This window comes from Eleginops maclovinus, chromosome 16 (genome assembly GCF_036324505.1).
Source record: "Eleginops maclovinus isolate JMC-PN-2008 ecotype Puerto Natales chromosome 16, JC_Emac_rtc_rv5, whole genome shotgun sequence".
In the NCBI taxonomy this organism is placed as follows: Eukaryota; Metazoa; Chordata; class Actinopteri; order Perciformes; family Eleginopidae; genus Eleginops; species Eleginops maclovinus.
The window spans coordinates 4,616,870-4,634,189 of NC_086364.1; the positions used below are offsets into that span (position 1 = coordinate 4,616,870).

A 17,320-nucleotide genomic window follows, 5' to 3' on the forward strand; every position below is an offset into this window, starting at 1 on the left:
TTAAAGCAGCGACGTTGTATTCAAAAACCAAAATTATCTATTGAACACAAAAACACTTTTGGTATCAGGCAGTAAACATGTTTATTTCTGCTATAAAGTGGGGCATTTGTACATGGGGTCTATGCAGAGACTCACTTTTAATGCCTCAAGTGGCCATTAGAGGAACTGCAGTTTTGGCCCCTTCATTGTGCTTAGTAATACACATAGCAAATGTGAAGTCTATCAGATGAAGGCACCATCAACAGGTAAGAATTAGCACATCCAAATACTTTGGTTAAGGAATGAATATCTGCAGAAACAACGACATACATAAGTTAGCATGCTAAAATAAAACGATTCCTCTAACATAAAATAGTTAGTAGTGTTAGTGTAGTGTTTGGCTGGTAAATACAACTCTAACGCACATGTGTTGTTGTCCAGAGGTTTTATTATTTCAGTGCCAGCAGATGGAGCGTCAGTCTGGAGGAGACGAGATCAAAATCTATTTCAACAATTATGCTGAACTTCAAATCAATTCAGAAACTTAAACTGTAAGAACACTTAAACATACAGTAGTTTAGATGAAGTGTAATAAATAGATACAAATATTAATTTCACCAAAAAATAAACACATCCAGCTTTAAATTGTTGGGTTTTTTTCGTCAATTTTCCCCAAAATTACAAGGGATTTATATTATATTTAAGTCTTATTTCAAAATAAAAGTCTCACTTTTAGGGAAACTGCAAAAACACCTTCATTGATCCTTACATTCTTTACAAGGCTTTGGAAAATGGCTTGGTTTTGCAGAAAAATAGATGACACAATAAAGTACATCACTATGATGCGAAAGTAAATCAGTGGTTTCAAAAATAACATCATCATTTTGGGAAAGACGTTCATGATTAGGAGGGAAAAAAAGAAATGAGGATGATGAAGTCATATAGGAAAAAGAATCCTATTATGAAATACAGGTTCAAAGTAAATGAATCTCTAATGAAATCTTGATCTTGCATTGTTTCCTAATACAATGAGCAACGTATTATCCCACGAATATGGCTTTTAATATAATTTACAAATAAAATGAACCCTTTGTGGGATATTAAATACTGTGAACTGTTTGTCAAAAAGAAAATAACACTATAACATAGCATATATCAATTACAGGATTTAATATGTCCTTAGTCGCTCCAATATTTATTTCACAGAATAACTTTGTTCCAAATTGTTTCCATAATATTCGTTAATATGACACCAATCCTGCAAGACCCGCCTCCTCCCAGATCTCGGCTCCAATCAAATTGTCTGTCTGACGTTCACAGAAATAAGGACTTGTAATCGATGTAAACAGCCACTTCTGTACAAAAAAACTAACAGAAACAACCCCAAGCTTAGATAGAAAATAACAGAACAATCAAACTGAAGAGATTAAACTGTACAATTCATAAAGTCATATATTCATCATCATTTCTTTCTCTTTCTATCGTCACTGTACATGTTCTCTTTTACAAATAAAAAACATCAAATCAAATATTTCTCATCGAGTAAGCATCACTCTCTTTCAGCTGATACATAAAATAGAGTCTCCGTTAGTATTTGCCTATTTACAGGGTTGCAGTATGTACACTTTTTTAATTATTCACTGTTTAAATGCCGGCGTCACAGCAGACAGCCTCGACCCAAGAGACCGTCCGCCTCCAAAAACGATGGATCCCAGCAGAATTACAGGCAGAAGCTGCGAAACGTTCGAAATCTGGAAGGTTTGGTCTGTTTAGGTCATGTGAAACGTTAAAGATAGGTTAGGGTTAGAGAAAGTTGGGATTCAACATTTCTGTTTCTGCCCAAAACTAAGGAGGGATCTATAATCATAAAGCGCCAATCACCCAGGAAGTGGTCCTGAGAGAGCCACCGGCAGACTAGTGATGGTGTCATCTTCACTGGGTTTCACACTTTTCAGGCGACCAAACCACCAAAAACATCTCAACAAAATCTTCAACAGCAAATATTGAGTCCTGTAAATGCATTCTCAGACTCAGTATGGGATTTTGAACAAAAAAGTGTTCACGTTCTACAAATAAGTCCCGCTTAAATGTCAAACTCTTGCTCTCGAAAGTTAGTCCTCTCCATGATTTGAACACTTCTTCTAGAAAGTTGATACGGGTTTCATTGAAAGTTCAAAATTGTGTACACAAAATGTGGTTCTCAAAATGTTGGTCTCAGATTAGCATATTTATAATACTTTGAATTAGTGTTCTTGAAAGTTTGAACTTGTGAACAAGAAAGTCAAACTTATGTTTTTTGTTTTTAGCTTTCCAAAGTTCAAACTGTTGTTCTCAAAAGTTGAAACTTGTCTTCTCAAATGTTTTGAAAGGTTGAATTTGCATCCTCGAAAAGGTATGGACTCTTGTTCTCTGAAGTCCGACTCTTTTTGAATGATTGAAGACATATTCTAGAAAGTTTTAACTTGTTCTCAAAAGCCTGTTCTTTTGTTTTCAAAAATGTTTGCTGTTCCAACAAACTTGTGAACTTTTTAAAACTTTATATTAGCTATAAGATCTTGTCAGCTAGACATTTTGCAGATTTTTTCCCGTTCAGAATCAAGCTGCCTCAGTTCACACGTCATGTTTTTGAATATTTGAAATGTTGAAAACTGAAATCTCGTTTTTCAAAAGTTTCTCTTTCTGTCCATAAAGTCACCAAACAACCAAAATAAGAGCCAGGTTGTAAAGGTTGAAATAAAGCAGACTTTAATTATGCTGTTGGGTCTGAAAGCTGAACTGCTTGTTCTTGTTCTGACCTGAATCGGCAGACTTGTCTCTGGAAGGGATCTGCCTCACTGAGCTCTTACAAACAGGATGTTATGGTACAGATGGAGAATGACAAAGTCTCACTGCCACCAGAGCTGAGCACAGAGAACACTTTTAAAACCATTTACACCTTTTTAGATAATTTATACAAACGCGTGCACCGTTCTGACGCACTGAAGTCTCAGCCCAACCATAAAGTAAAAAATGTGTTTATGCAAATAAATGTACCTATCGAACTGTAAATCCTTAAATAGATGTCGAATGTAAAGGAGGCTTGTTTACATATTCTTTGATAACGGCTCAGTTCATGTGAAAAGAGTCAAATATACTCATTATTTCTTCATATTCTAATTTTATTCCAAAATAATTCACCTTTTAGTTTATTTTTAGAATTAGAGAATTGAAATGTATGAATTAAACTTAAGACATTATTTCGGTTAGTTATTCATAAGTTTGATTAGTAATTAACTTATATATATAACTGATAATTCAAGAATACCGCGGGATTGTTTTCTTGTATTGCTTGCTATATACTTAGAGAATCTGATGAAATTAAATTAAATGATTTCATTGTGAATTATTTATGAAAAAAGCGACTTCATTATGACAAATTACTTTTTAAAATCATATAACACATTATTTTGCAATAAAATGTGACGTCATCTTCAAATATTACGAATACATGAATGTGCATGTTACGAATGAATGTTAGGCATATGACGACATTATAAATAATGACTTTGTAATCATAACATAGCAAAATGTATAAAATTACATCATCGCAAGAACTTCTTTCTGAAATATTATTATATTATTTAAAAAATGTATGTTTGTGAGCAGCAGAGTATTAGCAAAGTGATATATTAATATTTTCTTCTTAATATATAATATGTACAACATCTGAGAGGGAAACTCTTCAGTGCTCTGCAAAAAGAAAAGATCTTAACCAATGTGTGAGCGTTCAGGCTGGACTCAGACCTGGTGGTGATCACAGCAGAAAAACAACAACTCTGTAGATTTCGATTATTATAGTAAATATGACTGAAGAGTGATCAGCTGTACAAACACGGAACCAATTGATCGCAACACAACTGGACTCAACTGAACTGAACTCTAATGAAAATCTAGAATAAAGAGTAAACAAAACCTCTCTGTGTCTCTGAGCCCTGAGGTTTGGCAAAAGTGCTTTGTTGCTGCGATAGGTTGACCAACAAGCTCCACTTCCTGTTATTGCCATCAGAACAGACCAATGGCAGGGCAGCTTTGATCAGGTCCTTCCTTACAGCTGACTGGTCATTAAAATGTGACAGCAGTTAGATCCCAAATGCTGAGGAAAAAAGGAAAAATAAAAGGTTTTTTTCTGTCAAACCCTCTCGTACGATTGTATTCATCTCCCTGGAGTATTTCTGTCCCGTAAACACAGCTGATAGGCTGTCTTGTGGTAATCAGTTCAATCCACTTGTTAGCATTTTCAGTCACATTATTAAAGGACCATAGCTGTTTTTTTCCCCAAAGGAGGTCATGTTTTCAGTTTGTTTGCCTTCAGCAGCTTTTCATGAAACTTGGTGAAAGTGTGTAGAATGGGCCAAAGAATAAACCTTTACATTTCACATAAATACCAGGTGGTTATACGGCATACAATACATTTAACCAAGTTGTGTCAAAATATATTGGGATAATTTATTCATTAAATAACTACTAGACCACCGACACACATCTCCTTTGAAGGGTCTGTGTTATTGTTAGTTAAAAGGTTCCATCTTGGGGAATAGGACCATCTGTAGGACAACTGAATGCACCTTTTGCCTTGGCAGAGAGTTACGCCCTCAGAGTGATATTATAGTTTTACATGTTCTAGCCAGTTTACCTAGAAAGTGTAATTCATTGAGTTTAGTTTGTAATATTATGTGTTGATTAATTGTATCTTTCAAGTTATTTCACTGCGTCTACCAAGACAAAACCGTTGTTTTAAACTTTGTTTATCTGCAAATGTGTCTATGTTTTCTAGATATGCACACTATGTATTTATCCTCTTAATAGTTTAAGAACACATTTTTAGAAGTAGTCTTATTCTGAGAAAACAGATGGTCATTTGTACTCTCTATTGGACAAAGTCTGTCAATATTTCTCTAGAATATTGAATTTGACTGATGTTTGATGCTAGAGATATACGCATAAACCAGCTTTTCATGACAATTTTGTTAAACTAATAGTTGCTGCCGTCTCGAAAGAATTACGCCATATTGGAAAAATAAACACTGAGTAGTGCTTCGGCAGTGTGAACATGATTTAGATTAAAATGGTTCAAACATGTAGAAAAAAACAGCGGTATGGTCCTTTAAAGCGAGTGCAACGTCAATACTCAAACAGACTGGTTGGATCATCAAACACTGTAAAGAGACGTTTCATGTGTGTCATCAAAGACCTGGAACAAAAAGCAGGAAGGACCAAACGTCTTCAGCATAACATTTAAGATCATGTTGGGTAGAAAACCAGCATCTACACACTCTCATCCAGCGAGGATACATCCTGAACGTCCTCTGAGAAACGTTTCCTGTCAACTGATCAAAGTCCATGAACGCACCGTGACGATGTGCTGAAGTAAGTCTGAGAAATCACGGAGGAATCAGATAAAACAAACCAAGTTCCTGACAGCCCTGTGTGGGATATGGCAGCTGACAGGAACCACAGATCAGAGGTCAGCAGTCCACGGATGTAGACCATGGATACAATCCCCCGCTGAGAGTTCAGCTACAGATCCACAATGTCCGTTGTGCCCTTTATTCAACATTAAAGAGTTTGTAAATTTGATGGAAAAATATAGTCAGACCTGAAATCCAGTTTTCGGAGCGCAGACGTCTTGCGCGTAAACTTGCGACGTTTGAAGTTGACAGATTCCATCAGCAATCAAACGGGTCTCTACGAAGGTTCAGAGTGACTAGAATTATTTAGTTTCTGGTTGTTACTGAAGAGATAAAGACCCTATTTACACCTGGCATAAGGAAGCTTCTCTAAATGCATCTCAAACTACAGCCTTTGATCGGATCACACTCACATTATTTCATTTTGCAAATATGGTTTATTGGTGGTTGTTTTTATTGGGCAGGAGGCCAACCTTTGTCTTGTCTGCCAGGAATTAAAAGAAAAAAATTAATCAAAAACAATCCTCGCCGTGTTCCAGGATGTTAAGCCCACTCGTAACCTATTTCTACGGCATAACTGTAATGTTCAGACATTGGCTTGAACTAACAAATATTTGTATTATCGATTAATCTGGGATAAATTAGTTGTTCGAGAAACTGAGATGGACATTTTTCTAACATTTGATAAGCCAGTGATCAAAATAGTTTCAGTGTAAGCGATTTGAGAACCAACTAGAGATGAGAAAGATAAGGAGACCCGCAGTTTTGATGACGTTTTTCCCTGATTGGTCCTTGTTGAAGACGCATCAGGATGCATTAGCTTTTACACTACTTAAGACATCTGGTCAAACGACCCAAGGTGTCTATTGATCCAATCTCCCAGCACACTAAATCCAGGTGTAAAGGAGGTTCTAAGTGTCCTGCATCCTCTGAGAAAATATCCTGGAGAACCAAACTTCCACAATTGCACCGTCTGTTGGATAAAGAATCGATCCGTCTGCAAGATGCTTGTATGGATTATGCTTGTGATAAAAAAAAAATATATATTTCTGTTCCAGTGTTTCTGACATGCTTCCCAACACGTTGGATCAACAAGCCATCGGTTTGAAGTGCAGCGTCTGGTTGATGGTGCCAAAAATGACCCAAAGCAGCTGTCTTTGTGTAGATCTGAGATGCACCCTTCGAAAAGTACTGTATTGACACGAATAAAAGATGATAAAAACATCCAACGGCTGCGGACATATAGTAGAAAAACATTAATCTGCTCTTCCGTTACCTTGATTGGAAAAGTAAAAGAAGATATCCCTCTGGATGTTAGTGATGAGCTTTGCCTTTAGGTGTTGTTGCTTCAAGAAATTGTGGAAGGGCATTATCTTCTTTCCTCTCCTAAAGTATGGTCGTATGCTAAAAGAGATAACGGAGCACTGAGGAAGCTTCCATTAGCACTTACACTATTCCCCCGGATCTTATCATGGCTGCCATTAAGGTACTGTCGGGTCATTTCCAAATATGTACAAAGAGAACTGGACACAGCGTTGGAGGCTGTGAAATCTGGTTCTAAAACTTGCGTTCCTCCTGAGGACTTGGGCGTTTAGCTAAAAGAAACCTTCCTAAGCAAAAAATACTTTTAAATTGCAGCCATAACACGTTGAGAGTTTTCCAAGACTTGTTTAGAAAAAGACTGTGTAGCCTTTTCGCTTTGTAAAAGATATAAACTCCCGCGTAGTTTGTCCTATTGTCTTATATTCGGGTCAAGCATCTTCAAATACGAGCTCTGACTGGATCACGAAAATCAGGAAAAAAATGTTTGTGTGTATCGAGTTGTTGGTCCAGTTTGACAAACTCTCTTCATGTTGCTGATCAAGAAGTCTTCGTAAAACGTTATTTGTTGTGTTCCAGGTGGAAGTAGATGAAGAGAAGGATGTAGTGTGGTTCCAGTTTGAGATTCCGTCTTTACCTTATTTCTGACTCTGTTTACATCCGTTAGCTTTATTGTTTCCAGGCAGCAATTGCTGGAACAACAGCTTTCTCCTCCTCCTCCATTTATCTCCCTCCCATCTTTTTCCCCCCCTCTATGTGTCTTTGGGCTCCAGTTTGCAGGACATGTCGAACAGGAGGTTCTGGTTGTCGATCACCTGCAGCTGCCGGACGTACGCCTTTGTCTGCAGGTGGGAGGGGGACGTCTCTGTATCCATGGCTACCAGGTGATGCAGGAAGACACGGAAACAGGAGAAAACACACTGACGTTAGAAACACTTCATGGAAAGTGAATAGTATCCATCAAGAAAACACAAACATCTACTTTTGCTTACAGAGTTTATTTCTCAGTATTCTTTATTATAGTTCATTTGATTTAATTTGATATCCTATTTATTATACATTTGATACACTATTGTTTAATATATACACCGATCAGCCATAACATCAGGCTCATGATGTTAACCCCTTCATGGAAACTGTATTCCCTAATGGCAGTGGCATCTTTCAGCAGGTTGAAGAACACCACAACCAGTTCAAGGTGTTGACTTGGCCTCCAAATTCCCCAGATTTCAATCCATCGAGCATCCATCAATGTGCTGGATAAACAAGTCTGATACATGGAAGCCCCACCTCGCAACTTACAGGTCTTAAAGGATCTGCTGCTCACGTCTTGTGAACAACCACAGCACAACTATAGATGTGTAGTGGAGTCCATGCCTCAACGGGACAGGGCTTTTTGGGCGCAAAAGGAGGACCTCCCTAATATTAGGCAGGTGGTCAATAATGTTGTGGCTGGTTGGTGTATATCAGCTGTTTTAGATGTAGAGAGTGTATTACCTAGCTGGCTGCTCCGGTACCGCCTGATGATCCTCACCATCTCCGCCACCTTATGCTGCAGGAAGGGAAACAGAGAGACGTGTCAGTGTAGTGTCCATCATTGACAATCATGACCTGACAATTTACTGTTAAAGCTTTTCTTTGAAAAGGATGGAAAATAAAATAAATACACGCAAAAATAAGTTAAATCATTTCTTTTGTAATAAATTCAGTTTAATTACAAATGAATGCAAATGTAATATTTTATGATAAAAGCCAAAATAAACAAAAAGTAACATTTTAAAAGAATGTATAAGAATAAGGTCATTAATGAAAATGTTGAAAAATTAAAAAGCAAATTAAAACAGAAAGTCACCTTTAATTAATTAATACTGCCTACCTTTAATTGAAATATTATTTGGCTAATTTAGGGGAAGATTGATTTATTCATCCATTTATTTTGTTTATAATAAAGAATCATTTTGTTTCTGCAGCCCCACGGCTCACAGCGACAATAGGATAATGTTTATATATATTTACTGTCAGCACAAACCTAAAGCACAAACCTATGCTTGCCTTTAAGGTTCAACAACATTCACATATGAATTTCTTCTCAATATGAATTTAAACAGTTATTTAAATTGACTCACCATCTTTTCAAAGTTGACCAGTTCTCCGTGAAAGGTCTTACAGCTCTCATGAAGAAACGTCAAGTCTGAGAAACAGAAAACAAAAAGCACTTCATTAATGAGTCCAAGGTTGAGTCAAACTAAAAACACAAGCTCGATTCTGTTAATCGTAATACATCGCTTTAGGGTTGTTTTTTTTCAGATTCTATCCTTGATTCAATTGATGTCTAAAGGAGTAAACAATAAAAAATAACAAGAATTATAATAAGATAATATTAAAGAACTTCTAAATGTATTTGTATTTGATTGTATTTTAGTATTTCTAATCTTTGTGTCTGTAATTCTTTGTTTTGGGAAAAATATTTCAGCATTTCACAAAAGAACTGTATTTTAATTCATTTAATATTTAATTTACACAGTAAACAATTTTACATTAGGGTAAATGTTACGATTGTTACAAATGGATATTTAAGATGTAAAAAAGAAAGCCCTAAGATGTTTCAACTAGGATAGATAATTTGATGCTGCCGAATGCATTGATAAAATACAGGTATGTAAACTGAATGTTAAGTAGAAGTAAATATGATATTCCACATGGGTGCACTTCTATATTTAAAAAAAATAAAAAATGTTATTGTATGCTGTGAGACATTAAGCCAATTCTCATTGGTTTTGATTGAAATGAGCATCAAAATGTTATTAAATAATTAAATATGTAGTGTAGTATCCCTAATGACAGCCAGTGGAACTAAGAGGTCGCCCTCTGGTGGTGGTTTGCTTTCAAAGCGCGGGGCACTTCATATAGTAAAAAGAAAACGCACCAACATCACGCACACACACATCTTCTTTCTCATTTGAACCATTTTATTCATTTCCATCCTTTCCTCCGTTCTCTTTTCCTAGTAACCATGGAGACAGGGAGCTTAAGGCACACTAAGGTACACGCACGCACGCACACACAGTAAGAGGCGTACAGTGTGTACAGTAATCCTATTTAAAGTCGTTTCTAACTGAACGAGTGAAAGCTGAGGAAAGACGAGTGTGTGTTTTTATGTGTGTACGAGTGTGTTTGTGCACTGGCTTTTTGTGTGTGTGCCGGCGTGCGTCTGCGTGTTTGAATATGTATGTGTGAATGTTGAATGAGACGTAATTAAAGAAGAGATGAAAAAAGAGGAAAAGCGACGATAAAGAGGAGTCTTTGAAGTGTGTGTGTGTGTGTGTGTGTGTGTGTGTGTGTGTGTGTGTGTGTTTGTGTGTAGCAGTTTAAGGGTAAAATTGGGCTGATTAGCCAGAAGTGCTAATTAGTGAGGAGGAGTGTACGTGCTAACACGGCTTCACATCTGCTCCACAGCTGGAGGACAATCAGTCTCAAAACTAATTATAAATAAATAATGTATATGTCTAAATAATAATAACTATTAATATTATTATTTAATGAACTGAGGAAACTCAGTTGTTGTTGTTGTTGTTGTGTGAGAGCATACAGCAGTATTTATATTTTTAAATGCAGAAGAAGATAAGTTTAAAAGAAGTTCAATTTTAAACTTTTGAACTCCACAAATGAAATATAATGCATTGTTTTTTTTTTACTAAATCCTTCATCCATACACCAACCTAACACCGCAGGGAACAGTAGATGGAGAGATTTCAGGATTATTAAGATTGCTTTTGTGTTTTTAATGTTTTGCGATATTTTAGCAAGATATTTTAACTTTTTAAACTTTATTCTGCGCTATATTTTCACATTTTAAGCCTTTCCACTTTTTCTGTGTTTTTTCACAATTTCTTAGACTATTTCCAATTCGTCTTGTTTCCACTTGAACTTTTTTGCATTAAACCCAATTTTTAGAAACTTTACTCAAATGTCTTGATGCTATTCCACTTTCTTTTTTTTAATTGCCTGTTCTGATACTAAATGATGTCTGAATAAGCCCAGATGTCCTGAGTGCAGCCTCACCTTTGAGCAGCAGAGGTGTGAAGGGGATCAAAGGAGGTCTGAGGCTGGTGATCAGGTCTCTGTAGGACTTGTGGTTCCTGGAGGGATCCTGCAAATCACAAGTGTTCAGGTACTTTACTGCAGTAAAAAACAAATACCCTTCGGGGGAAATACTCAAATACAAGTTAAAATCCTGGATTCAAAACACAAGATTAATAAAAAGTAAGCATATTAAGGTCATTGGATGTTAAATATATATATACAGTATATATATATATTTTTGTTTTTTAAATGTACTCACCGCTGTGCCCTCAAACTGCTGAAACTGCTTCCTGAACTTCCCTGGGAGACCCTGAAAACACACACAAACATCATATGTAACAAGTATAAGGTAATGATATATTAAAGGATACTTGTTTAAGGACTAAACTAAACTGAAATAAACCTTGTCAGCAGTCTTCTCTCATTTCAATCTTAAAAATAATTAAATATTATAGAATAGAATGAGGGCAGAACACCTGCACTCTCTGATCTTTGTGTAAGTCAGTGACTAACATAAACACAGCAGGTGTGTTTGTGCAGGTGAAGCAGGGCGGCATCAGGTGTGTGTCCTACCTCCCAGGTGAGTCTCAGTCGGCTGACAGCTGGATTATCCAAGCCCAGAACGACAGCGAGGAAGGACAGCAGGTCCTGCTGCTGCTTACAACTGAAACACACACACACACACACACACACACACACACACACACACACACACGCACACACACACACACACACACACATTAGGGCTGAGAACACACAGTGTTTCTGTCTTCATCGCTCACAATCAGGTGTATGGCCTAGTAACATACAAGGCATTTTCTTTGGTGCATAAATGTGCAAACATAGATGCAGTAAGATCAATGATGTTGTAAAATAAGAGCAAACAGAGAGCATACAGAAATGACTGTGAAAACAAAAAAATATATATATAAATATACAAAAAAGAAAGTACAAGACAAAAAATGTATATCTGACTTAATGGAAAGCTGTGTAGTTTGAGGAAAAGTAGTATTGTTCAGAAATGTGCAAAATAGTTAGTATTTCTAATATAAATATGTATGTTTGTAATTATTCAGTAAGTGTTGTCACGTGGGTTAAGTGCTGTCATCAATACAAATAAAATTAATAAAACCAATGGCAAAAAAAACCCCATATAAATACACAACATTATTCAAATGATATCAAACTATGAGTAAATGCTATGTGGACTCACAGCGCTGCGATCTTGATGAACTTGCGGAGCAGTTGGACCCTCTTCGGCAGCGACTGGCACTGCAGGATCTCTGTGGCCACCCAGTGCTGCACCTCGCTGCACCGCTGCAGTACCAGCTCCAGGTTTAGGGGGCGCCAGCGAGACTGCTCCCCGTGAAACACATAACACACAAACTCCACCTGCAGGAGACACCAACGAAGAAGAAGACAAATGGAGCTGTTAACGAGGAATTTGCTAAAAATATGGAGTGACGCAGAAAAAAACGTAGAGTCGCAAAGTCATTTACGAAGTCACAATATATTTACAGTTACAAAGTCACAGAGAAACGTACGTAGTCACAGAAAGATGTGTGGTCTCAAAGAAAACCTTTCTGAATCACAAAGTAACTAACAGACTCCCGATGAAAAGCTCTCATTGTTATACAATTATTTACAAAGTAATAAACAAATTGAAGAAGTCCCAAAGAAACGTCCCCGTCATGGACAATCGAGAAAGAGTCAAGAAATAAATTAAAAATTGTTTTAAACATACGGGGTCCCAGAGAAATGTAATGAGTCACTGTTTAACGTATGAACTTGCAAAGTAATTAACATTCACAGCTCAAATCCTCATAGTAATGTATTGAACACAACTTGAGTCACGGAGACACTCCAAAAGTATTAAGAATTCAAATGACTTCAGTTTTTGTGTTAAAACTCTGCATGGACAAGCTCTACTGTTGTGTTTAGTAACGAGAAGAGAAATCCACACGGTGGCGATAGAAACCGTGTCAGTAACCTCGTGCACGGCTCTGTAGATACAGCCAAATGAAAATGGAAAAAATTGTTGACTAAAATGTGAACATTAAAAAATTAAATAAAAACAATGCAAATTACTCAAAAAACATAACTGGCCCCAAAACAGGATTTTAAAGTACTTTTTTTGGCATTTCATTTTGTTTAATTCATTTGAAATAAAAAGAAAACGGTGTCTGTAGTATAATAAATCACTTTTACCCTAACACTTTCACAAGAATACAGGAGGTTTCAACAAACATCTAATACCACTTCTTTTTTTACACGCAGCTAACCTCGTGCACGCAGCTGAAGAGCTCCCAGTCAAACACCACCAGCTGGTTGGAGACCTCCTCTGCTGACATGTCGTGGAGTTTGCTGTCACCGGGCGTCCAGTGGATCTCCTCAGGGAGAGGGAGCTGATGGTGCAGGAAACACATCATACTTTTTCATTTAAATCATTCTCATTTACCACTGTGGATAATACAAGTATATAGAAACAAAAGGTATTCCAAAACTAAAACTGTTTACCATAAATGTGATACTTAGTCATAATTAAAAAAAGAAAACCAAACCATGTTTTCTGTCATTTTTCTGTATAAACCAAAAAAAGGGATCTTTTCCTCACAAGCGACTCGAGCTCGGTGGGTTCGCAGGTGAACAGGTGGGTGTTGACTCCCAGCGTGGTGAACACGGCCTCGTCACTGGGACGAAACACTGCCTTCTCTGAAACACACAACACAAATCCGTCAACATGGGAATATATACAGAAACAAGAGACCACTGCAAAATATTCAGATTCTGTGCTTTTACTACTTTTAGTATGTGGTTAAGCTTATTATTACCAACCTAATAGAGAATTCCTATTTTGAATATCAACCCAAACTGGGGATGTCACAAGAACAGATACTTTAGTACCAAGTTGATGCTAAATGTCTAAAAAAAAAAGAAGTATTTTTTACAGCACAACAGGTACTGGGGTATCAAAAAACTAAAAGAGAACTGTTGTCTTGGGAAACGTGTGTGATAAAAACAGATCTTCTCCAATATTGTACCTGATAATGCTACAGGTAAACAATAAGTCTTTGTGGAAATTGCCAGGTGAGCTAGCTAACATTAGCTGTAAGCTGCTAACAGCTCAGATGCAGTCCCGCTTGGCTAAAACACGTAGTAGTTCAAGCTCTACTGGGCGTACGTAAATTATAAACATATCATGATGTGTTTAATTGGGTTGAATACATTGAATTATGAGAAATGCAGTTATTGAAGATGTTTTCACAGCAATATAAAGTAGATATTAAAAAGGATTATGTTGAGTGTATGTTAAAGTATACCATTATTATTTTATTGTTTTTTCACCATGGTATCGAATTGATACCGAGAATAATGGAATTTCACTGGTAATACGATTTGTGACATCCTTTTATGAAAGACAATCAGAGATCAAAACGTAAACATAACGTAATGCAACATATTGTTAACGGTCAAAGTCAGTGTGCGCTGACCTCCAGCAGATGTTACGGCCACCAGGATGAGGTTTCCGGGCAGAACCGGTTGGTCTTCACTGTACTGGAGCTTCTCTCGGACCAGAGCCAGAATCTCTCCGACCCGACAGGACAGACGGCTCCTGATGGTGACGTAGGAATGATCCGGGGTGTACACCCTGCAGAAGACTGCACACACAGATATAGAGATATTAGAGCGCCAACTAGTGACATTTTGTTTGTACTGCATCTCAAAAGAACAAAAGCATGAGAGTGTGTGTGTGTGTGTGTGTGTGTGTGTGTGTGTGTGTGTGTGTGTGTGTGTGTGTGTGTGTGTGTGTGTGTGTGTGTGTGTGTGTGTGTGTGTGTGTGTCGTACTCTCGTCCGAGCCCCTGAAGGCCTCTCTGGGCTGAAGACAGGCGTCGATGCGTCTGAAGTGTCTGAAGAGAGGACGGACCTGCTTCTTCCTGATCTCCTTCTCCTCATCGGAGCTATAGTACATATAATATACAAATCATTACATGATAAATGTGTAATAATTATGTGATACATCTTTATTATAAACTCATAATACGTGATAACACTTATAATAAAAACAGTGTATGATCATTACTGCATGATAATTATTATAAACACATTGTGAATTTATTTTAAATACAGGACAAAAAATCTAAACTTGATTTATACACACTTTTATATTTGATACATGTGATAAATATTCATTATTGTTATGTAGTTCATATACATCACATCATGTCAAACACTCTTTGTATTATTGTGTGTTTCCTTGAGTGTATTAGTGTGAACAACTGTGTCTATAATTGTGTGTATTATTATGAGCGTGTAATGTTTATTATTGTATGTATTTTTGAAAGTTGTGAGTGTGTGTTATTGTGTGTGGTTGTGAGTGTTTGTATGTATTACTGTGTGTATCGTCGTGAGTGTGAGTGTGTGTATTACTGTCTGCATTAGTATGTTTATTACCTTGGGTGTCAGTGTGTGTGTATTATTGTTATGAGTGTGTTTTACTGTGTGTATTTTACTGAGTGTCCATGTCTGTGTTTTTTGTGTGTTTTTTGTGTATGCGTATGTGTATCACAGTGAGTGAGTTTCACTGTGAGTATCGTATGATGTTCTCTGTGTGTATGGTTTTGTGTGTGTGTGTGTGTGTGTGTGTGTGTGTGTGTGTGTGTGTGTTGTGTGTGTACTGTGTGTGTACTGTGTGTGTGTGTGTGTGTGTGTGTGTGTGTCTTACGGGCAGTGTAAGATCTCGGTCCATCTCTGCAGTTTGAGAACGTCCTCCACCAGCTCAGGATTCTGGCTCAGCTCCTGAACCGCACACATGTACAGCTCCTACACACACACAGTTTGTTGTCTCACGAAGAATGACCAACAGTAACGTCTTTATCCATAAACATATAATCAATTATAGCATTGACTGGGTTTTCACCTCTGGTAAACAGAGAAAAATAGAGATGAAGTACTAAGAAAACACATCTAATACAAATGTAACAATAAATCACATTCATAATAAACATTAGTAAATGGTTTATTAGATTTACTTTAGAAACTATGGACATTTTTCTATGATTTTAACAAATAAGAAGAACTTAAGTAAATATCAATAAATAAATAGGTTCACTTGTTATTATACATTTTAATGCAGAAAAGCTGAATATTACACCTTTAAATGACTCAGATCACGAGCAAAAAAACATATTCAAATACTGTATGTAATTATATGTAGATGCATGCGTGTGAGATCGATACAAAAATAAAAATAAATGAATAAGAAAAATAATTATAAAATAATATAAAAGGACAAACAAGGAAAACAAATGTTTTAAAAACCATGAGTATACATACAGTATTTTTGGAGGGAAAAGAAAAGGGAATATATTAAAGAATGAATAAAAAGATAAGCAATATAAATATAAAAAATAAAGAGGAATAACAAAAATAAAAAAATGATACAAATATAAAGTGGAGTATATAAGAAATAAAGAATAATTAACAAATGTGAGATTTGAGGAGCACTGACCTTTGGGAAGCTGTTGCTGCGCTCCTCCTGCAGCAGCTCTCTGTAGGTTTCCAGGTATCGGAAGGCGACGTTCAGCACCGCCTGCTTCCGCTCTGCTCGGCCCATCCCCCCTTCACCCTCTCCTCCTCCATCTTTCCTCTCCCCCTGTGCCTCCCTCCCTCCCCTCTCGCCCTGCTTCCCCTCCGTCTCCAGGTTGAATCTGAGGGAGTCAAGTTAAGGCGGGAACTGGAGTTTAGAAACTTTACCACACCAGCAAGCGGAGGGTCAATTCACGCCGGCCCAAAGTGAAAAGGGAAAAATGGCAGATACATTACAAAAAAGCTTTACAAAATAATAAATAATAATATATAAATTAATTATTTAATTAATACTTAAAAATGACAGAGAAACTTCATATGGAAATGTAAAATTAAACATTTTTCAAATCCTGATATGGAAAACAAAAAGAGGTTAACTGAAAATTCTCAAGTAAAAGCTCATATTTAAATGTGTCATTGGAAACGGACAATAAAAAAATGTGTGAAGGAGATTTTAATAAATCAAGCAGCTGCAGAGTTTTTTTGCATGTAAATTTACTGTGTTTACAGCTGATATTTGTGTACAGTAATCACACTAATAAGGCTTCAGAAATATCAGAAGTTTTAAATAATAGCCTATTAGGATAAAGCTAATATCCTTATCATTCTATTAGTAATAAAGATAAAGCTTACATCCATAGTATAATATTATTAGTATCATTATTCAATTAATACAAATTCGGCAGACACTGACGAGTTATACTCTATAAAGACATTTGAGTGATAACAACAAAGTTATTATTGTTGTTATTGATATTTGAATTTGAAAGGGATTTGTGAGGATTTTTGTATTGATATTAGGGTGAAAAATCCATAAAATATAACGCCAGAGAAGCTGTAAATGTAAAAAAAAAAGGGCCCTACTAAATATTTAAATTTAGTTTCAATGTTTCAGCTTCAGAG

At 36.5% G+C, this 17,320-nt stretch overlaps 1 protein-coding gene across 1 annotated transcript in view; it reads right to left on the minus strand.

Annotated features, from left to right (window-relative positions):
- Positions 1-409: 409 nt before the first annotated feature.
- rapgefl1 (Rap guanine nucleotide exchange factor (GEF)-like 1) overlaps positions 410-17,320 on the minus strand; it is a 37,097-nt gene continuing 20,186 nt past the window's right edge. Inside the window, exons 4-16 of the mRNA XM_063903524.1 lie at positions 16,341-16,539; positions 15,555-15,652; positions 14,678-14,790; positions 14,321-14,488; positions 13,444-13,541; positions 13,112-13,234; positions 12,043-12,221; positions 11,403-11,493; positions 11,089-11,139; positions 10,809-10,896; positions 8,873-8,937; positions 8,244-8,298; positions 410-7,623 (exon numbers count right to left, since the gene is read on the minus strand). Coding sequence (XP_063759594.1) covers positions 7,499-7,623; positions 8,244-8,298; positions 8,873-8,937; positions 10,809-10,896; positions 11,089-11,139; positions 11,403-11,493; positions 12,043-12,221; positions 13,112-13,234; positions 13,444-13,541; positions 14,321-14,488; positions 14,678-14,790; positions 15,555-15,652; positions 16,341-16,539 — 1,453 coding nt within the window. The 3' untranslated portion in view covers positions 410-7,498. The remainder of the gene's footprint in view (positions 7,624-8,243; positions 8,299-8,872; positions 8,938-10,808; positions 10,897-11,088; positions 11,140-11,402; positions 11,494-12,042; positions 12,222-13,111; positions 13,235-13,443; positions 13,542-14,320; positions 14,489-14,677; positions 14,791-15,554; positions 15,653-16,340; positions 16,540-17,320) is intronic.